Source organism: Nerophis lumbriciformis, linkage group LG18 (genome assembly GCF_033978685.3).
Source record: "Nerophis lumbriciformis linkage group LG18, RoL_Nlum_v2.1, whole genome shotgun sequence".
In the NCBI taxonomy this organism is placed as follows: domain Eukaryota; kingdom Metazoa; phylum Chordata; class Actinopteri; order Syngnathiformes; family Syngnathidae; genus Nerophis; species Nerophis lumbriciformis.
This window is the reverse complement of record NC_084565.2, coordinates 15538951-15562174: the sequence shown is the minus strand read 5'-3', so window position 1 is coordinate 15562174 and position 23224 is coordinate 15538951. Positions and strand designations below refer to the sequence as shown.

General features: G+C 40.0%; 1 protein-coding gene across 7 annotated transcripts in view; it reads right to left on the bottom strand.

Annotated features, from left to right (window-relative positions):
* wwp2 (WW domain containing E3 ubiquitin protein ligase 2) overlaps positions 1-23224 on the bottom strand; it is a 119836-nt gene that overhangs the window by 78982 nt on the left and 17630 nt on the right. For 6 of the 7 annotated variants that reach the window (XM_061977739.2, XM_061977742.2, XM_061977738.2 and 3 more), the window contains 2 exons: positions 7801-7879; positions 3147-3313 (listed from right to left, as the gene is read on the bottom strand). In XM_061977739.2, coding sequence (XP_061833723.1) covers positions 3147-3313; positions 7801-7879 — 246 coding nt within the window. The remainder of the gene's footprint in view (positions 1-3146; positions 3314-7800; positions 7880-23224) is intronic. The other variant, XM_061977741.2, reaches the window with a different exon arrangement.

Sequence of the window (23224 nt, the reverse complement as noted above, 5' to 3'; positions counted from 1 at the left end):
GTTACATGTCCTTTGGCAAATTTCACTGCAATAAGGCGCTTTTGGTAGCCATCCACAAGCTTCTGGCAAGCTTCTGGTTGAATTTTTGACCACTCCGCTTGACAAAATGGGTGCAGTTCAGCTAAATGTTTTGGTATTCTGACATAGACTTGTTTCTTCAGCATTGTCCTTACGTTTAAGTCAGGACTTTGGGAAGGCCATTCTAAAACCTTCATTCTAGTCTGATTTAGCCATTCCTTTACCACCTTTGACGTGTGTTTGGGGTCATTGTCCTGTTGGAACACCCAACTGCGCCCAAGACCCAACCTCCGGGCTCATGATTTTAGGGTGTCCTGAAGAATTTGGAGGTAATCCTCCTTTTTCATTGTCCCGTTTACTCTCTGTAAAGCACCTGTTCCATTGGCAGCAAAACAGGCCCAGAGCATAATATTACCACCACCATGCTTGACGGTAGATGTGGTGTTCCTGGGATTAAAGGCCTCACCTTTTCTCCTCCAAACATATTGCTGGGTATTGTGACCAAACAGCTCAATGTTTCTTTCATCTGATATCACATGATATTCATCTGGCCAAGATCTTCAGCTCTCACTGGATCGGTTCGCAGCCGAGTGTGAAGCGACTGGGATGAGAATCAGCACCTCCAAGTCCGAGTCCATGGTTCTCGCCCGGAAAAGGGTGGAGTGCCATCTCCGGGTTGGGGAGGAGACCTTGCCCCAAGTGGAGGAGTTCAAGTACCTCGGAGCCTTGTTCATGAGTGAGGGAAGAGTGGATCGTGAGATCGACAGGCGGATCGGTGCGGCGTCTTCAGTAATGCGGACGCTGTATCGATCCGTTGTGGTTAAGAAGGAGCTGAGCCGGAAAGCAAAGCTCTCGATTTACCGGTCGATCTACGTTCCCATCCTCACCTATGGTCATGAGCTTTGGGTCATGACCAAAAGGACAAGATCACGGGTACAAGCGGCCGAAATGAGTTTCCTCCGCCGGGTGGCGGGGCTCTCCCTTAGAGATAGGGTGAGAAGCTCTGTCATCTGGGAGGAGCTCAAAGTAAAGCCGCTGCTCCTCCACATCGAGAGGAGCCAGATGAGGTGGTTCGGGCATCTGGTCAGGATGCCACCCGAACGCCTCCCTAGGGAGGTGTTTCGGGCACGTCCGACCGGTAGGAGGCCACGGGGAAGACCCAAGACACGTTGGGAAGACTATGTCTCCCGGCTGGCCTGGGAACGCCTCGGGATCCCCCGGGAGGAGCTGGACGAAGGGCTGGGGAGAGGGAAGTCTGGGCTTCCCTGCTTAGGCTGCTGCCCCCGTGACCCGACCTCGGATAAGCGGAAGAAGATGGATGGATGGATGGATGGATGATATCACATGGACAAAGATAAGACCTTCTAGATGAATGTTCTGTGGTGATAGCATATTGCTTGTACATCCTACTTTTGATGAATGACCAATCTTGCAAGTATCACAAGCGCTGTTGCAATCTTTCCCTGTGAAATATAGCTATACTTTAGAGCATTTGTTCCTTCCGGGCGCTGTGATTTTGCTGTCTGACGTCACTATGCATGTTGCATGACGTCATTCCCATCCACTGGCATTGGTAAGGGAATTGTTTGAAAAATTGGCAAGCGATTCCAAGTAATTGCTATATTGGTTTTCGATTCCCATCCCTAGCGCTAACACAATCCAGCGAGACGATTCAACAGCGCTGCCCTCACTACCGGAAAACTGACGCTGCTAAGCTAATAAACACAGCTGAGCTATAATGCTGCTGAGTGCACTCTCGCTGACATTATATGTCAATTGGCAACAAGCACCGTCTTTTAAACGCACGCACGCAGACACACACAGCTCTCATGAAAGGTCTCTCAACTTCATATGCCAGATATTATTTTTTTAAGTAACGGATTAATTACTTTCCCTAGCAATTAATTACATTTATTAAAGTATCATTTCGTTAGTAATTCAATTACTTTTTTGGTAAAATAACGATTAACCATATTTAATTACTTTTTTTAAGTAATTTTACCAACACTGGTTGAAACACACAGTTTTTGTTGAGAACATTGGTCAACAGTGATCTAAAGATTTTTTTTTTGTAAATGGAAGACAATGAGAGATTATCATCACACATTCACATCTCTGTCATGTAAACAAAGAAGTGAGAATGTGGGCATGCTACATGTTAATAATACTACATTACCCAAAGGCTTAGTGCTAAGAAGGAAGAAGGAAGAAGAAATAAAAGAGTTGCGCCATTGGAACATAAAAGACTTGAGTTAGTTACACCTTGCTATTCCTTCTTTGAACCAAACAGAAAAGTGGATGCTCGGTCCATTTGATTGATTAGTATCTCTGTGTCTGTATCTTCTCACTTGATCAGACTATAGTCGACAGACATGGTGCGCCAGGATGTAAGAAAAAGAACAAGAAGATGGGAAAGGGCGAGCATTTTACCGCATTACCAAAAGATTCTGAAAGATTACACAAGTGGATTACAGCCATAGAACATGCTCGAAACGGGCAAAAACTGAGTGCCTGGAGCCCTCAAACAACGGATTCTGTTTTTTGTAGTGAACACTTCAAGAAACATCAGGGTTTTTTTCTATAATATCCTGTATTACATGATCTGTTATTATGGTTTCAGTTTTTTTGTAAAATATTGTTTATTTTTGGACCGATGTGTTATGACTTTCCAGGGCTGTTGTTAAAAATGACATGATGCTGCACGTTAGTGTATTTATTGGGAGAAAGGAGGCAATATCTGATCCACTTAAGATTGTATGACGACGGAAAGGTAATGCTGGTTATATATCTGGATACTGCAGATCTGGAACGTTGTACTTGGTTATAGCCGACTTCATTGACATTAAAAGGTCGCTGGATGCATTATACAAGTCGGTTATGTTTAAACTATTAAGCTTGGCGTGGTATTGTTCAACATCCATGTGATTAAAAACGCAGTAAATTCTGAAAGCTTGAAGTTGGCGCTGATACATTCAAGTTCAATGCTGCAGCTACAAATATGACAAATAGGTCAGAATAAGCCCACACCCTCAAAACTATGCCTAGTGGGATTGTAAACATACTATAAGCAATAACTGGATATGCCATTTGTTTTACAATCACTAAATTATATCTAATGTATTATATACCTGTACTGTTTCCAGAGCTGCCAAAACTTGTGGATGACCGATGACGATCAGAGGAGCCTGGGTCAGAAACCTGCTCCTGATTCACTTCATCAGTAGTTAAAGACACCCCTCTGGAGCACTGTGGGGAACTGCCCTGAGAACCACTCACTGGGTACCCGTTACTTCTGCTGAGACATAGAGAAAAAGTAATTAATGTATCGCATGCGTGGAAATATTCTGTAGACCAAAATAATGTTAAAACCAAACCCAAATTCTGAGTGAGGTTTTCAAAACTATATTTTTTGTACAAAACCCAAAACTAGTGAAGTTGGCACATTGTGTAAATCGTAAGTAAAAACAGAATACAATGACTTGCAAATCATTTTCAACTTATATTCAATTGAATATACTGCAAAGATATCTAATGTTTGAACTGAGAAACTAATTTGTTTTGCAAATAATCATTAACTTAAAATTTAATGGCAGCAACACATTGCAAAAAAGTTGGCAGTGGGGCATTTTTACCACTGTGTTACATGGCCTTTCCTTTTAACAACACTCAGTAAACGTTTGGGAACTGAGGAGACCAATTTTTGAAGCTTTTCAGGTGGAATTATTTCCCAACAGCTTAAGTTGTTCAACAGTCCGGGGTCTCCGTTGTGGTATTTTACGCTTCATAATGCGCAACACATTTTCAATGGGAGACAGGTCTGGACTACAGGCAGGCTAGTCTTGTACCTGCACTCTTATTACGAAGCCACGCTGTTGTAACACATGCAAAATGTGGCTTGGCGTTGTCTTGCTGAAATAAGCAGGGTCTTCCATGAAAAAGACGTTGCTTGGATGGCAACATACACTATATTGCCAAAAGTATTTGGCCACCCATCCAAATGATGAGAATATGGAGTCCTAATCACTTGGCCTGGTGTATAAAATGAAGCACATGGAGACCCATTCTAAAAACATTTGTGAAAGAATGTGCTGCTCTCAGTGATGTCCAGCGTGGAACTGTCATAGGATGCCACCTGTGGAACAAATCCAGTCGTGAAATTTCCTCGCTCCTAAATATTCCAAAGTCTACTTTTTTATTAGAAAATTGAAGAGTTTGGGAAGAACAGCAAGTCAGCCACCAAGTGGTAGGCCACGTAAACTGACAGAGAGGGGTCAGCGGATGCTGAAGCGCATAGTGCAAAGACTTTCTGCAGTCAGTTGCTACAGAGCTCCAAATTTCATGTGACCTTCCAGTACAGTACGCAGAGAGCTTCATGGAATGGGTTTCAATGGCCGTCAGCTGCATCTAAGCCATACATCACCAAGTCCAATGCAAAGCGTGTGATGCAGTGGTGTAAAGCACGTCGCCACTGGACTCTAGAGCAGTAGAGACGCCTTCTCTGGACTGATGAATCACACTTTTCCATCTGGCATTCTGATGGACGAGTCAGGGTTTGTAGGTTGCCAGGATAACGCTACATTTCGGACTGCATTGTGCCGAGTGTGAAATTTGGTGAAGGAGGAATTATGGTGTGGGGTTGTTTTTCAGGAGTTGGGCCCTTTAGTTCCAGTGAAAGGAACTAAGGGGCTCCTGGATACCCAAACATTTTGGACAATTCCATAGGATGGCACTTCAAGTTCATATGTGAGTCAGGGAAGGTGGCCAAATACTTTTGGCAATATAGTGTATGTTGCTCTGAAACCTGAATGTACCTTTCAGCATTAATGGTGCCTTCACAGATGTGTAAGTTACCCATGCCTTGAGCACTAATACACCCCCATACCATCACAGGTGCTGGCATTTGAACTTTATGCCTATAAATGATAAATGGGTTGTACTTGTATAGCGCTTTTCTACCTTCAAGGTACTCAAAGCGCTTTGACACTACTTCCACATTTACCCATTCACACACACATTCACACGCTGATGGAGGGAGCTGCCATGCAAGGCGCTAACCAGCACCCATCAGGAGCAAGGGTGAAGTGTCTTGCTCAGGACACAACGGACATGACGAGGTTGGTACTAGGTGGGGATTGAACCAGGGACCCTCGGGTCGCGCACGGCCACTCTTCCACTGCGCCAGTCCGGATGGTTCTTTTCCTCTTTGGTCCAGAGGACACGACGTCCACAGTTTCCAAAAACAATTTGAAATGTGGACTTGTCAGACCACAGAAGACTTTTCCACTTTGAGCTGGGGCCCAGCAAAGCCGGCGGCATTTTCTGGGTGCTGTTGATAAATGGCTTTGCATAATAGAGTTTTAACTTGCACTTACAGATGTAGCGACGAACTGTAGTTACTGACAGTGGTTTTCTGAAGACCCAGGACACGTTGGGAAGACTATGTCTCCCGGCTGGCCTGGGAACGCCTCGGGATCCCCCGGGAAGAGCTGGACGAAGTGGCTGGGGAGAGGGAAGTCTTGGCATCCCTACTTAGGTTGCTGCCCCCGCGACCCGACCTCCGATAAGCGGAAGAAGATGGATGGATGGATGGTTTTCTGAAGTGTTCCTGAGCCCATGTGGTGATATCCTTTACACACTGATGTCGGTTTTTAATGCAGTACCAGCTGAGGGATCGAAGGTCACGGGCATTGCAGTGATTTCTCCAGATGCTCTGAACCTTTTGACGATAGTACGGACCGTAGATGGCGAAATCCCTAAATTCCTTGCGATAGCTTGTTGAGAAATGTTGTTCTTAAACTGTTCGACAATTTGGTCACGCATTTGTTCACAAAGTGGTAACCCTCGCCCCATCCTTCTTTGTGAATGACTGAGCATTTCATGGAAGCTGCTTTTATACCCAATCATGGCACCCACCTGTTCCCAAGTAGCCTGTTCACCTGGAAAATGTTCCAAATAAGTGTTTGATAAGCATTCCTCAACTTTCTCAGTCTATTTTTCCACGTGTGCCTGCTTTTTTGAAACATGTTGCAGGCATAAAATTCCAAACGAGCCAATATTTGCAAAAAATACAGTTTACCAGTTTGAACATTAAAAGTATCTTATCTTTGGAGTTTATTCAATTGAATATAGGTTAAAAAGGATTTGCAAATCATTGTATTCTGCTTTTATTTACGATTTACACAATATGCCAACTTCACTGGTTTTGGATTTTGTTTAAGAAATTGTAGATGAGTCAAAGCCTTGAGTAGTAGTGGCTTAGTGGAGTTTGCCCTAATAACCAGCCATGACTTCATACTGCAGCAAATATTCAACAATTTCAATAATGGCAGCACAATAATAAAACTAAATTTTTCTGAGGAGTCTGCAATGTCTAATTTCTCGTGGTGTGACAAATAACCGATACAAATCGATTTTAATTTAAGAGCTATGATGGAATAGGTACACGGGACTCTGGATGGATCCAAATGTAAAATAAACCGGCAAGGTTATGAATCGTTTAATTGATCTGCTACGCTGTCGACCCAGATGCAAACATCCATTATGGTTACTATTTATTTACCTCTAGCAGCGCAGATATATAGTATATGAAAGGTTTAGAAGTGAAAATACAAGCCAGATATCATGAAAATATATGTGAGTGTGATGGAGTGGACCATACACTTAAGAAGAAAACATTTTCTCAAGATTTAAAAGATTCAACATCACCAAAGATGACTTTTCAAACTATTTGGTAATCACACTTCTTTCTACGCTCACAAAGAGTAGAAGTACAGAAGTATGAAGTCCATCATTTCTTTACATCTGGATAACACATTCTTTGTGTATCAGGAAGTAACGTATTTGATGGACGTTAATGAGTGCTGTTTGAGCTGTGATTGTGTTTCTGTGTTGTCTTGCATATAATATTTACTTTTTACAGTTGATCTCCTGATGCAAGTAAAATATTTTGTTGGCATATATAATTCATGTCTGCAGTTGTTTTCTAAAAATGTGAATTTCATTTTTCAATGTTTAGTAACATTTTTAAGTTGCCTCATTGTTGTCTAACAATGTTTAGTTCCAACACTATTTAGTGATATCAAGATATAATGTCATTTTAGTAGAATGTTCAACCTCCATCCATCCATTTTCTACCGCTTATTCCCTTTTGGGGTCGCGGGGGGCGCTGGAGCCTATCTCAGCTACAATCGGGCGGAAGGCGGTGTACACCCTGGACAAGTCGCCACCTCATCGCAGAATGTTCAACCTGTGAGAGATATATTAATCTCACCAAAGTTGCTATCGCTTCAATGCCTCCATGCCTTGAATTCACATTTTCAGGAATTCTAAATACACAAAAACCGGTGAGTTTTTCATGATACGACCCCTTTAAGCCTAAACTTAAGTAGCTTGTCATTTGTTGAGCAACTTTGTGGACATGGAAAATAGTTTTAGGTTGTTGGTATGCATCAAACATGGTCAAATACTTTATGAGATTGCTGAAACTACTGAAATTGATTATGAACGGTCCAACGCATTATTATAAAAGTAGAGAAACTTTGCGCAGTGGTCCAAAGCTCCCGTCATCAATACAAGACCTTGAAAAGTTAACGCTGATTTCTGGACAAAAAAAAAATGTTTGTGGAAATGATGCTGCAGCGTGATTGTGTGCCCTAATCGAAGCTAAAGTATTAGATTGTTTGACCTTTTTTTGTCCAAGCATTGTAGTATATTGTATGTGTGTAAACACCCATCCATTTGCTACTGCTTGTCCCTTTCATTACATGTTTATCAATATTTTACCGGGTGTGAGATCCAGCAGCAGTTGGAGTCTCCTCACTTTGTGTCCTTCTCAGGCCGGGTCTTTCAGACTGCAATATTTCTGCAAAAAGAACAAAATATATTAAGATGAGAATATATGGATAAACATGACCAATACATCAGTCATTGGGAAGCTGTGTCGGCAATATTGACCAGCAAGTTTACCATAAGCAAACAGCACAAATCCATTTGAAAAGATTTCAACTTGAGTTTGATATTAAATGATATGATGTCTTAGTCGAGGAAAATGCCAACTAAGATTTTGAAAGTTCTGTTCAGAGATTAAAGGGGATTTGTAATGAATTTTGTCTTTTCTGACTTATAAATGATGTTACAATGTTGGATAATCATGTAAAAAAATGTCTAAGCATCAAAACATAAGGTTCATGCATTTGACCGTTAGCTTGTGAGCGGTTCTGGATGCCACACTCACGAGGTTTTGGAATATTTATTTTAGCGGTGGGCAATTTGTTTCGTCACACATTGTTGGATGTACGTATGCTATCATTCTTAGACAGAGTGTGTTGCCGAGCCTCCCACCCCTCTGCTGACCTGAAAACTGAGCTGCTGCTGGACCCTCTGTATATTCCTTCTTGTTTTCATGCACCCGCGCCTGCTCAATGTCTAAAAAATAATTACTATAAAACAAATACTTCCATGTTTATTTGTCCACGAGAGTTGGGCTCCAGTGAAATTGGATTAGCCGCTCAACTCCGATGGGAAAAAAGGCACCATTGTGACATTACGACTTGGTTTGAGGAAACACAAGAGAATACAAATTATTATCGTCATAATATTGGCATGTGCATAATAAAACCAACATGCAACATGCAGTGATAACAATGCTGATAAAAGTAGTCTTTTTTATGCCTCTCGGTATCGATCTGAGGGGGCAGGTGTACCTAATGGTGTGGCCGTGTGAATCAATACACTTTTTGTGGAGTTTATTTTAGACTGACTGAAAAAAAATTGTGAAAATGTTCTTCTTCAAGTTACATATTTAACAATGTAAACTTTCAAAGATAGATCATACAAATTTTGGAGAGGGCGGGGCGTTGAGGGTTTCAATCACAATCTGGGAACGACTCCACAAACAAACATCTGACACATGTAGAAAGTTCCGTTCAGTTCAGTTCAATTTCAGTTTATTTCGAACATGCATACAATACAATGTAATGCATCACATATTTCCAGTTGTTTCATTACAGCACGTCCGAAAAGGAGTAGGAAGAAGCGTAGCTTATTTAATCCTACCCCTTTTCATACCATAGCAATTTTATCCCATTTCCTTGTTCTCTGTAACAGAACAGTGAGTAAATAATAAATAATATACCATAGTAAGTAAACAAATATTAAATACATAAATAATCTTTATCTCAAAAAAAAAAAAAAGGTTCAAGATGTTCATCATAATTATTATTCTGTGTTCCGTAGAGCAAAATCTGTGCAAGATTTACACCAAAGCATATCCAATGTACAGATTATCTAGAACACAAAGAAGTGTGTGAAATGTAGATTTAAGCAGTTTTTCATGCAGAATACAACCAATTAAATGCCAATCATTGGCTGCTGGACAGATTTGACGGACATGTTCAATGACCCTGATATAGAGCTGCTGCAAGTCAGCTCAGTTCAGGTGAGAAAATGCAACATCTGTCCAAAGCTGCAGTGCTGAGGTTTGACAAAGTTACAGAAGCTGGCACCAGAGCTGGAGACACAAGGGGATGGCGTGTGTAAAACTTGACAGTGCACGCTACACACCGCGGATTGACAACTGTCAACTCTGACAAGTTGAACAAACACTTTCCAGACTTTGCTTGACTGGACCGAGTGGCTATATTTATGTGCTACTCGTTTCAAGAAGATTCTGTGGTTGATCGACATGCATCATAAATTGCAACACTGTTTCACCTGGACTCATTTGAAGTGGAGGATGAAAGTTTGACACTACAAGCTTACATTCAGCTTGGAGGCGAACTGCACTTTTTTAAAATGTTGCCTATCAATTGCCTATGTAAGACAAAAACACGTCTTTTTTTTAATGCCTTCTAATTTGTAATATACGGCAAGTACGAGGTGGCTAACAATTAAGCTAATGGTAGTCATCTATTACGTCCAAAAATCCCTCTAAAAAAACAACCTAAAATCGGCAAACAATACTCCATTTACTGTACATTTTGTTGCCTGCATATTAAGTAAGTATTAACAATATTGTTATAAGAAGCACTAATACTGAGGAACTACTTTTAGCGGTGCCGTGATCACAGAGAGGTGACTAGCTTAAGCAACTATAACATACTAATTTAAACTTAAAACTTAATTAAAAACCAGAAAGTCAGGGTCAATGACACTTTGTCAGGAAAGGTACTTCTACTTCTCCCCACTTGTTTATGTTGTACACAAATGTGTCAGAGTGCATATGACAACAGGACAAAATCAAATATGTGATGATTCAGTTTGATATGCAGTCACGGGTGGCAGCTGTCGGGTTCTAGTCGTCACAGTTCTACTTTGTTTGCATGGACAAGTCCTCGCAAAACCGAGCAAAACCAATACACATTTATCTGGGAGAGTCTTGATACCAATTTCCTTGAGCCAGCCACACACAAAGAAGTTGTAAGCCTCCATGCTTTTCCCAGTTTTTATCAATTTGGTCGGGTAGAATGACGTCTGGAGCACAAGCTAATTCGATATTTCTGGGAACTCGACCAACCAATAATCCTTGATATCAGTCGGCATATCTTTTTTTTGACAAAGTATAGATTTATTCCATTGCATAGTTTGATTTTTTTACTCTCATCTGCTTTTTGCAGGAAGATCTAGACCCCTTGTGTACTCATATAGTTTGTTTGCTGCACAACAGCCATCCTGGCTTGGTTGACCACCGCTTTTTTCAATTTCGGGAAGAAGTCACGTTACGGAATACAAGCAATTTCTTGTTTGGTGAAGTGAAGTAAATGATATTTGTATAGCGCTTTTTCTCTAGTGACTCATTTCTCTAGTGGCTCAAAAGGCTTTACTTTGAGAAACCCCTTATCTTAAATTTTAGGCTACAGTATGACATCTCAGCAGCGCAGAGATGTCCCAAGCCTGTGTGGGTGGCACTAAGAGCAAGGTGAGTGAAGTGTCTTGCACAAGGATAAAACGGCAGTGACTCGGTGGCAAAAGCTGGATTCGAAACTTAGCAATAGTGCTACTTGCTGGATTTTTTTTTTTTTTTACTTAGCTTCTAAAACTTGTATCTCAGTCTCCCCTATATTCAGTATAAAAAATATAAGGTTGTAGATCATCATTCGTCTCAAAAGTTTTCTTTGGTTTTCATGATGTCTGCCATGATTAGTAGTAGTTGTTGAAGGAAAAAGTGAACGTTGTGATGCGTCTGTGAAATGAATGCTGCGCCGTATGCCTAAAATGATCAAAAACGTAAATATTACATGTTATCATGAATGTGTTAATACATTACATACCGTATATATTTACAACATGTATATAAAATGTTGATGGAGATTACTGGATGTTTTCAGAGGACTTCATAAGCGCAATAGAGCGAATTCCATTACCTCCATTGTTAGCTGACTATTGCTAAATACATAAAAAAAACATATGTGCTCATGTCCAACATAAGGATTGTGAATGACCGATACAATTCCAAAAAAGCGCAATTCCCCTTTAGGTCCAGGGCTCAGTGAAAGTTCAGGAACTTACTCACAGATAAAAAGTACCTGAGGAAACATGAAGCAACCTTCCTGACCCTCACTTATTTATGTGAATCAGCCTTTGCCTACACAGGGCTGTACGCTTAGCTTTTCACAGTAGCACCGGTGCTACTAAATGCAAAAAAATAGTAGCACAACATTTTTTTCGTAGGACAGGACAACATTTAGGAGCAATATGAAATGTCTTCAATATCACAATTTCATTATTAACACTCAAACAATGTACACATGTGCACTCGTACATATAAACACAATGCCATCATAAGATCTACTGTAATGCTCAATTAAACACAGAGAACATCCTTTAACTGTGCTAGCACTGTCGGTACCACTAACTACAAAGTTAAACTGTAAGTTAACTTTTCTAAAAAAAAACAACAGCCTTTTCCAGACTGATATACAAACATGTTCACTGTGATGGGCACTGCTTGTCAGAAAGTAAATTTGAAAGACACCGAAGTTAACATTGTTTTACACTGGATGTTTACATTGTCACTTTAAAGACCCAAATGCAAGTTTTTAAAAAAAATATTTGCTTGAAACAGTGGATGTCCCTGCACAATTCTTTGCACATGTTTGTAGTAATAAATATGACTAAACATTTTAGCATTATATTTGTGTTGAATTACGGTAAGCGTGTTTATCCTAAACATTCCTGCCACTTCATTTTACACACTATAACATTTTTAAGCCTTTTTTTGGGGGGCTACATATACCACAATAATATTGTACGTTGGACTTAATACTGTGATAATATCGTACCGTGAGATTTGTTACCGTTACATCCCTAGTGCTCACACTGAGGTGACAAACTACAAGCCTTTCCCTTGGGGTACTCATGACAAACCATAAATGTCAATCACACAATTTTAGACTAAGAAGCAAGACTGACTGTGATAGGACATATTCAGCCTGCATGTGGTAGTGTGTCACCTCACAGTGCACGCACACACGCACGCGCACACACACACACACTATTAAGTGCTTGCAGACACTGGCAGCTGTTTTAAAGCTATGAAAGAGCTTCTTGTGTGGAGATCCAATGAACATAAAAATAAACCATTGTGTCATAACTTGCTCAATGCTCACTTAGTTAAACTATTCCTGTGTCTTTATAGTACAAGTATGACCTGTTGTCTCATGTGAACACAGGTAAATGTCTCCACATGTGCATGTGTAAAACAAGATATAACCTTATCAAGCCACAAAAGGAAGGGTTCAGCTGGTTTTGAGAAGCTTCTAAAGCAACATACATAAAGTCTCATGTTTTTTTAACAACAAATTATCACAAAACAATGCTATTGTAGTTTTTCTATTTCGACAACAAATTATATGGCTTATTCCATGATGGACCAACATTTTACATTTCATTAAAAAAAAGTGAATCACCCGCATTTTTTTGTAACTTTTGGTGTACATGAAATAAGTTATTATATGAAGCATTCAGGAATCTTCTAACAAAATGCAATAGATTATTAACAAATGTGGCATTATTACATATTTAGGTAAAGATTTATTACATGCAATTGAAGATTGCATAATGCATTGTTAAAAGGACTGGTGTATACATGTCTCAAACTTAACACCGCAGAGTATATTCTATTCTTCTAATGCAATTATTCATGTTCATCAGCCTCGTTGTACGAGCAGCTGTAGGTTGTATTCACCTGACATCACATCCAGCTCATTAAATGTGGGGCTTGAAGTGGTGGGCCACCGAGAGTCTGTTGTCATAGCGTGCTCGGTGGCATTTTGCTTTTATCGAAGAAAAATGCCCGATGTATGCGTTGTTTTAGATTGTTGGAACTGTTCAAATCATGAAAAGGATAAATGTTTGTTTAGTGTTCTTCGATAGGTAATCAAGAAGGGCAAAAGAGCACAAGATTTTACGAAAGAAGACACGAAAAGTGTGACACACTCTAGTACAAGAAGGCAAGTTTGCCTTCCAGAAAATAGGTTTTGATCAAAGATCGTTTAAAAAGGGAATCGATCGATTTTATCGATACTAGAAGAAGGAAAACATTGGATTTAAGAACAGCAGAATTTATATGAAGTTTAGCACTTTTACAAATAAGAAACATTGAACGTTAGGTCTTTTAACCATCTGTGGTGTCATCAAAACAAAAATGGTGAATACCTAAGGTGGTCGAGAAAGGTCATAACAACTACAAACGGCACAAGAAAATAGTGTAATGTCTGTGATATAGTATGTGTGTGCGTGTGTGTGTGTGTGTGTGTGTGTCTTTAAGGGGTGGTGCTGTTGTGTGTGACATCTGCGAGAGCGGCAGAATGAATGGGGCCGCGCGAGAGTTTGGGTGTCTGTGTGTTGTGTGCCTGAGTGAGTTATGGCAAACAGAAGCGCTTGTATGTGTGTGTTTTGAATCTCTGAGTGTGCTAATGCTCGTTAAAAAGCATCTGCGCCTTAGAGTGTATCTCTGACTGTGTCTCTCCTTCTCCACTGCGGGGCATTACAATATCATAAATTACAATACTAAAACTACAACATGATTGCAAAAGCCACAATAAAGACAAACAACACAACACAATAATAAAGCCGCAAATTCAAGCCACAAAAAAAACGCGACCGACACAGAAATGACAGGGGAGCAAGTTACGGCGACACACCGAATCACAGAAAACAAGGAGAAGTTATTTCACCAGAAAAAGTAAAAAATACAAGAGATGGATCAAGGAGGCTTAGGAAATTAGGAAGCGAGGAGTCAACACCACCAGCAGTGATGAGGACGCATAAATGCTTCGGCCCACCTGGGACGCTGTCCGTCATTGGCGACGCCAGGGCGGAGAACAGATACTGTATGGGGAACTTTTTTCAGCAGGTAAATCTACAGTTTGAATTTTGGTTATTGTAGTTTTATTTAAAATTGCTTGAATGTTTAAAATGAGAGCAGAAAATGTTGCCTCTTTATAGTTCAACCTAAATTTTTGGTTGCACTTTATTTAAATATGATGTGAATGCATTGACCATTAATTGTTGTTTAGTTGCTTGTTTGTATCCACAATTCATTTATACCTAAATCCCTTACAAGAAATACCAGGTATATAGGAAACTTCATCTGCAGTGTTCAGTTTCTAGTATTTATTTCACAGCAACACTCGTTGATTTTTTTTTTTTGGGCAAAAAATTACTGAATCGATTTCAACTCACTGAATAATTTTGGATCGTATCGTTCTAAAAAAATGAATCATTCTTGAATCATAGTGGCAACCACAGATATCGAACTGAATTGGATCGTTGTTAAAACGAATCGTTACACTGAGGGATGGGAATCGAAAACCAGTTTGAATCACTTGCCAATTTTTCAAACGATTCCCTGAATGATGCAAGGGTTGGGAGTGACATCATTACGCAACGTGCGTAGTGACGTTAGACTACAAAATAGCGGGGCCCAGGTGAAACATAGTCTGGCTACATTTTACAAGAAAATAATGCAACAGCGCTACTTGTACTAATTGCAAGATCGCTATTTCATCAAGAGGAGAATATACGAACAATATGCTAAAAGATCTGAACACACAGCTTGAAATAACTATAAATCAAAGTTGCGTTTTTGAACCATGCTGATCTCATCCCAGCTGCAGTAATGCTGGAACGTCATGTGGCGTAAATACAACAGGTACTAACTTATCGTCTATTATGTTAGCGCTATGGTTTGTTGAATTGAAATGAATGCCTTCTCATTTAGGTGAGCAAGACGAGAGAAAGACTCTGAATGGCTCCGAGGCGGGCAGTAAGTACTAGCTCTAGTTCATGTCTGCTGGAAAGACAGACAAGCAGATGAATAAGTTTGTAGTCAAAAGCTTGAAACCACTTGCCATGGTACTCCTTATTTTTAAGAGGTAAATGTTCAATTGTAGTCAGAGAAAAGTTGCATGTTTTCCTTTAACCACATTTTCATTCAAACATTTAAATTATATAGGTGAAAAAGTGTAAAACTCCATTTGTGTTAGTAATTCAACTTCAAATGTGAAACTAATATGTGATATAAACTAATGCAAAGTGAAATATGTCAAGCCTTTATTATAATTTTGATTATCATAGTCAATCAATTAATCATTGATTATCATAACTTACTGTTTTTGAAAGACCCACATTTTCTGAGATTTTCAATTCAAGGTTGTCATAAGCTGTAAGCCATATGCATCAAAATTATGAGATTTTCAATTCAAGGTTGTCATAAGCTGTAAGCCATATGCATCAAAATTATATCAAAAAAAGACTTGGTAAAAGCTTGAGTTGCATGTTATGAGCCTGGGTGATATATTAGTTTCACTTTGTAAATCTAAACAAACCATTCAAATATTTTGAGTTTTACTAACGTTTTTTCTAGGGAGATAAAAAAAATTGCTTAAAATTTAAAGTCACCTCAAAGTTTATTTCTATAGCCCTTAATCACAAGTGCCTCAAGGAGCTGCACAAATCACAATGACATTCCCTGACTTGAAACCTATTCATTAAATTTTACAGAAGTATATTTGTTATATATTTTTCAAGTTATTTTTTCTATGCTGTGTGCCTCTTAATACCTCACTATTGGCTTTGTAAGGTCATGTTACCGCTAAACTAAACAAAATTGAAAAGAGAAATGAGCGAAACTGCCCAAATTAGGTGTGCCGAGCTTGTGGAATCTATTCAAAAAGACTTGAGGCTGTAATTTCTGCCAAAGGTACATTAACAAAGGTTTGAGCAAAGGCATGTGATTTTTTATTTTTTATTTTTAATACATTTGAAGAATTCCTAATAAAACTGTTTACATTGTCATTATAGGGTATTGTGTGTAGAATTTTGAAGACAAAAATTAAATTACTCCGTTTTGGAATGAGGCTTATACATAACAAAATGTGGAAAAGAGAAGCACTATATATCAAAGCTTCATTTCTAGTATTCCATCCATCCATTTTCTACCGCTTATTCCCTTCGGGGTCGCTGGAGCCTATCTCATCTACAACTGTCACTGGAAAAGATATACTGTCGTAAAAATAGTTTGTTGGTGTACTTACATTTCCGAGATACTGTATATGTACATTTTTATAAAAGTTATATTTCAATATATTCTAAATTCTTATTGGGATCTGAGCCGAGGATGTCGTTGTGGCTGTCGCAGCCCTTTGAGACACTCGTAATTTAGGGCTATATAAGTAAACTTTGATTGATTGATTGATTATCTTGACGAACATTGTGCTCCATCTGGTGACAAGTTTATTGATTATACATGTGAACAATTAATAGTTTGTAAAACAAAAAACACCACTGGTTGTCCTGTTGTTATTATTATTATTATTATTAACAACATTATGCCACCTGCTGTGTTGTCCACAAGTTGCGAAAATTCTCATGCACATTTGTGCATGTTTTACAACTGAAAGTCGATCATAAACTTTTGTTTATGTTCCAACACATTGCACATAGTTTAACCACAGTTATGGTGAGACATCAGGTAGCTGTTGAGAGTGATCCATAGCGGTGAATTTTGTTGTTAAATAAATGAATGATGAGTAATAAATAAGTGAATAATGAGTCATAAATGAGTGAATGATGAGTAATAAATTAGTGAATTCATTAATATCATGCCTGTGATATAAGCCTGAGTGATATATTAGTTTCATCTTGTAAATCTAAACAAACCATTCTAATATTTTGAGTTTTACTAATGTACTTTCTAGGGAGATTAAAAAAATTCACATTTCTTAAAATTCAAAGTCACTTCAAATTGTATTTATATAGCCCTTAATCACGAGTGCCTCAAGGATCTGCACAAATCACAATGACATTCCCTGATTTGAACACCCACCATTCATGAATTTTACAGGTGTATATTTGTTATATATTTTTTTTTAAGTAATTTTTTTTTTTGTACGCTTTGTGCCTCTTAAGACCTCACTCTTGGCTTTGTAAGGTCATACCTCTAAACTAAACAAAATTGATGCTAATCCACATTTTTGTTCTTTTTTTCGTAAATAAGAATCGATAAGAGAACCGATAAGTAAACAAAACGTTAAGCAGAATGAAAAGTGGAATCGGAACCTGAAAAATCTTATCAATTCCCATACCTAATCACACCCCTGATATAGAAGGTGAGAAATACTATTGAATTCCAGAAAGAACACTTAGTAAAGTACAAGGGTGGTGTCCTCCTCCATCTTGGCCCACAAGAGTTTTAAGTGATGTTAAATGTTCATTTATATATTTTGTTCATTATTCAAATGTATTTCACATTGTTTTATTCATGTAAAGCTATCATTATTCTATATAAACTGTGTTTTGTTTTCGCATTTATGGCTGTCCGCAATTGATTCATTGAAGGACAACAGACAAATGATAATATGGTTAACAGTCCTCAGCAGTTCTGCACTGCAGTGAAAATGAACTTGCAAGTGTACTTCTAAGGTTCACAAAGTTTGTCAGTATTCAAAAAGATGAAATCTTCCTGCTGTTTTCAGTAACTTCCAAACCAAGGTATGTTTACAAGACCTGCTGCAGGAAATAAGAAAAACCTCCAAACTAACAGAGGAGTGTTCATGGTGACACAGAGCCACAGAACAGCGGCTGAATGCAGGTCACTATAAGCTGTGTACATAGACGTGCTTACACACGCACACACACCACACACACTCTTGAGGGAAAAACATATGTACTGTCGTGCGTGCACACATGGCTGCATTAATACGAGACCATAAAACGCACAAAAGAACACAGTACCTCAAGTTGAGTGAGCACATTTCTGCTCAAAGCTCTCCTCCCCCAAAAAACACACATGTATGCACACACAAGTCCTTTCATGCCTGGCACTGCAACTCAGGAAAGAGAACCCCTCCTTCTACCATGCACACAACTTCACCATCACAGGAGGCCATTGTCCTGGCGTTACCACACAACTACGTAATTCTCGGCAACAAATTACTTGTAGGAGAAAAAGGACTACTGATGTTTGTGAGTGTACGTTTGTGCCAAAAACATGTTTGTGACAACCATCAGTCAGCCCGTTTCCATCCATTAAATTAGTTTGATTTCTCAAATAATTCAGCTCAAGATTCAATAACATTTCTCATAGCGACTTGTCCAGGGTGTACCTCGCCTTCCGCCCGAGTGCAGCTGGGATAGGCTCCAGCAAACCCTGCGACCCCGAGATGGACAAGCGCTAGAAAATAGATAGATGGATGCTTGAGCAATGTGTCCTAAAAAAAACCCTCAGATTTTTTCCCCTACTTTTCAAAGAAATCAATGAATACAAATGACAAAGATAATTAAAAACAAGTTTTGCTTTTCCATCCATCCATTTTCTACCGCTTGTCCCGTTCGGGGTCGCTGGGGTGCTGGAGCCTATCTCAGCTGCATTCGGGCGGAAGGGGGGTACACCCTGGACAAGTCGCCACCTCATCGCAGGGCCAACACAGATAGACAGACAACCTTCACACTCACATTCACATTCACACACTACGGCCAATTTAGTGTTGCCAATCAACCTATTCCCAGGTGCATGTCTTTGGAGGTGTGAGTTTTGCTTTTGTTTGATAAAAACTCTAGTAGTTTGAAATGGAAATTTGCTGAGGAAAAAGTAATTATTGAAGAAATATAATGAAAAGCATTGAGAAAAAGATCTGACTAAACATGACAATGCATAGCAGCGCAGAAACCAAGAATAAAGGTGACGGAATTGTCTGTAGAACTCCGAGACAGGATTTCATCAAGGCACAAATCTGCTGCCTTGAAGGTCCCAATAAGCACAGTGGCCTCCATCATCCATAAATGGGAGAGGTTGGAACCACCAGGACTACTTCTAGAGATAAACTGAGCGATCGGAAGGGAAGGGCCCGAGCAAGGTGACCCAGAACAGCATTTCACTGTGGAGAGAGGAGAACCTTACAGAAGAACAACCATTTCTGCAGAAATCCACCTATCAGGCCAGTATGGCAGCCGGAAGCCATTTCTTCATAAAAGTTTGCCAAAAGGTACCTCAAAGACTCTTAGACCATGGGAAACAACATTCTGTGGTCTGATAAGACAAAGATTGACCTCTTTTACGTGAATCAATGTTTATTTATATAGCCCTAAATCACAAGTGTCTCAAAGGGCTGCACAAGCCACAACGACATCCGCGGTACAGAGCCCACATAAGGGCAAGGAAAAACTCACAACCCCAATGGGACGTCGATGTGAATGACTATGAGAAACCTTGGAGAGGACCGCATATGTGAGTGACCCTCCCCCTCTAGGGGAGAGCGGATGCAATGGACGTCAAGTGGGTCTGACATAATATTGTGAAAGTCCAGTCCATAGTAGATCTAACATAATAGTGAGAGTCCAGTCCATAGTGGGGCCAGCAGGAGACCATCTCGAGCGGAGACGGGTCAGCAGCGCAGAGATGTCCCCAACCGATGCACAGGCGAGCGGTCCACCCCGGATCCCGACTCTGGACAGCCAGCATTTCATCCATGGCCTAATATCATCGCGACAGTGAAACATGGCAGCATCATGCTGTGGGGATGTTTTTCAGCAACAGGAACTAGGAGGCTAATCAGGGTAGAGGGAAAGATGAGTGCAGCAATGTACAGAGACATCCTGGATGAGAAAACCTGCTGCAGAGCACGCTTGAGCTCAGACTGGAGCGACTGTTCATCTTTTATCAGGACAACGACCCTAAACACAAAGCCAAGATATCAAAGGAATGGCTTCAGGACAACTCTGTAAATGTCCTTGAGTGGCCCAGCCAGAGCCCAAACTTGAATCCCATTGAAGATCTTTGGAGAGACCTGAAAATGGCTGTGCACCGACGCTACCTGTCCAACGTGATGGAGTTTGCGAGGTGCTGCAAAGAGAAATGAGCAAACCTGCTGCCCAAATTAGGTGTGCCAAGCTTTGTGGCATCTATTCAAAAAGACTTGAGGCTGTAATTCTGCCAAAGGTACATTAAAAAAAGTTTTGAGCAAAGGCTGTGAATACTTTTGTACATGTGATTTTTTTAGTTTTTAATTTTTAATAAATTTGCTAAAATTCCTATAAAACTGTTTACATTGTCATTGTAGGGTATTGTGTGAAGAATTTTGAGGACAAAAATTAAATTACTCTGATTTGGAATTAGGCTGTAACATAAAATGTGGAAAAGTGAAGCACTGTGAATACTTTCCAGATACACTACATATCAAAGCTTCATTTCTAGTATTGTCCCTGGAAAAGATGTACTGTCGTAAAAATAGTTTGTTGGTGTACTCACTTTTTAATGTACATTTTTATGAGTTATTTTCATCCATCCATTTTCTACCGCTTGTCCTATACGGGGTCGCTGGAGCTTATCTCAGCTGCACACGGGTGGAAGGTGGCGTACACCCTGGACAAGTCGCCACATCATCGCAGGGCTAACACAGATAGACAACATTCACACTCACATTCACACACAAGGGACAATTTAATGTTGCATGTCTTTGGAGGTGGGAGGAAGCCGGAGCACCCGGAGGGAACCCCCGCAGTCACGGGGAGAACGTGCAAACTCCACACAGAAAGATCCCGAGCCCAGGATCCAACCCAGGACCTTCGTATTGTGAGGCACACTACTAACCCTTGTTCCACAGTGCTGCCTGAAAATGTAGTTATTTTCAATATATTCTAAATTCACAAAATATAAATTCATGGTAAGTGAAGGGAATAAGCGGTAGTAAATGGATGGATGGATGGATGGATGGATGTATTTACCTACTCAGTGGCTTAGAGTGTCCGCCCTGAGATTGGTAGGTTGTGAGTTCAAAGCCCAGCCGAGTCATTCCAAAGACTATAAAAATGGGACCCATTACCTCCCTGCTTGACACTCAGCATCAAGGTTTGGAATTGGGGGTTAAATCACCAAAAATGATTCCCGGGCGTGGCCCCCGCTGCTGCTCACTGCTTCCCTCACCTCCCAGGGGGTGATCAAGGGTGATGGGTCAAATGCAGAGAATAATTTCACCACACCTAATGTGTGTGTAGCAATCATTGGTACTTTTACTACATATCTTAACCAACATTGTGCTCCATCTGTTGACAAGTTTATTGATTACATGAACAGTTTACACGCATGTGTGCAGTTTGTAAAACAAAAACCACCACAGGTTGTCCTGTTATTATTATTATTATTACTACCATTATGCTGCTGTGTCGTCCACAAGTTGCAAAAATGCCCATGCACATTTGTGCAAGTTTTACAATTGAAAGTTGATCATAAACTTTTGATTATGTTGAAGAGGTTCATTTAGCCTACTAATGTGTATTTATAAATGGTTGATTTATATAGGCTAGTAAGGTGAAGTTTTGTACCTGACAAGTTTCGGCTATCTTGCTATTGCAGCCTTCATCAGAGGTGTCACGTGATGTTAGCGTGACGTCATCTGTGACGTGTTACAGGTACAAAACTTTACCTTACTAGCCATCCCACCTGAAGTGGGATGGAACACTCGTTTGGTAGACATCCAGACGAAAGGGGGCGACCCGCCCTACCCCCGGCGCACACCATGGGACACCGCCATCCCACCACTTCAGGTGGGATGGAACAATCCATATAACACGTCACAAATGACGTCACGCTAACATCACGTGACACCTCTGATGAAGGCTGCAATAGCAAGATAGCCGAAACTTGTCAGGTACAAAACTTCACCTTACTAGCCTATATAAATCAACCATTTATAAACTTTTGTTTATGTTCCAACACATTGCACATAGTTTAACCACAGTTAAGGTGAGAACATCAGGTAACTGAGCGATCTATAGCGGTGAATTTTGTTGTTAAATAAATGAATGATGAGTAATAAATAAGTAAATAATGAGTCATAAATAAGTGAAAGATCAGTAGTAAATGAGTGAATTAATTAATCTCTGTCAATGTAGACAAGAATGTGAAGACGTTGAAGAGGTTCATTTAGCCTACTAATGTGTATTTATAAATGGTTGATTTATATAGGCTAGTAAGGTAAAGTTTTGTACCTGTAACACGTCACAGATGACGTCACGCTAACATCACGTGACACCTCTGATGAAGGCTGTAGAAGCAAGATAGCCGAAACTTGTCAGGTGCAAAACTTTACCTCACTAGCCTATATAAATCAACCATTTATAAAAAAGAAAGTGAAGACTTGGGGTGATGAAGGGAGACATTTGATTGGTATGGCAGTTGCATTGCGTTTGAGTGCTGCTGAGACAAATCCGATTAAGGAAAATGTCGATTGGCCAAAATGTGGGGGAAATTGCAGGGACTGGACAAAGTTGTAAGGCCGTGCATAATACGCGAGAATTGAATGAATTTGCATCAATTGGCGTGATGGCAAGCAGGTAAAATCCTGGAGGGACTGATCAAGGCAGGAGCAGTATAAAAATCTCACAGAATACAGCGGACAAAGCGTACTCCATGTGGAATGTCTGCAGTCATCAGCGCTACCGTAGTTCAGCGCACTTCCACGTTGTAGTTTCCTCTGAAATTTCCCACAACTCTTGCGCATTGTTTACAGTCATGGCGTCCTGCACTGACAATTTAGATCTGCCTGCTAACAGTAAAAAAAAAAAACAGAGACGCAGGTATGTACTGGTGTGTCCTAGATGACGCGGTACTTTTATGCCTCTGCTTGTCCCTCCTAAAATCTTGCCTCCATCGGACTCTCGAGGTTTGTTTCACCATGCAATGTCGACAAAATAAAGACGGTGTCACATT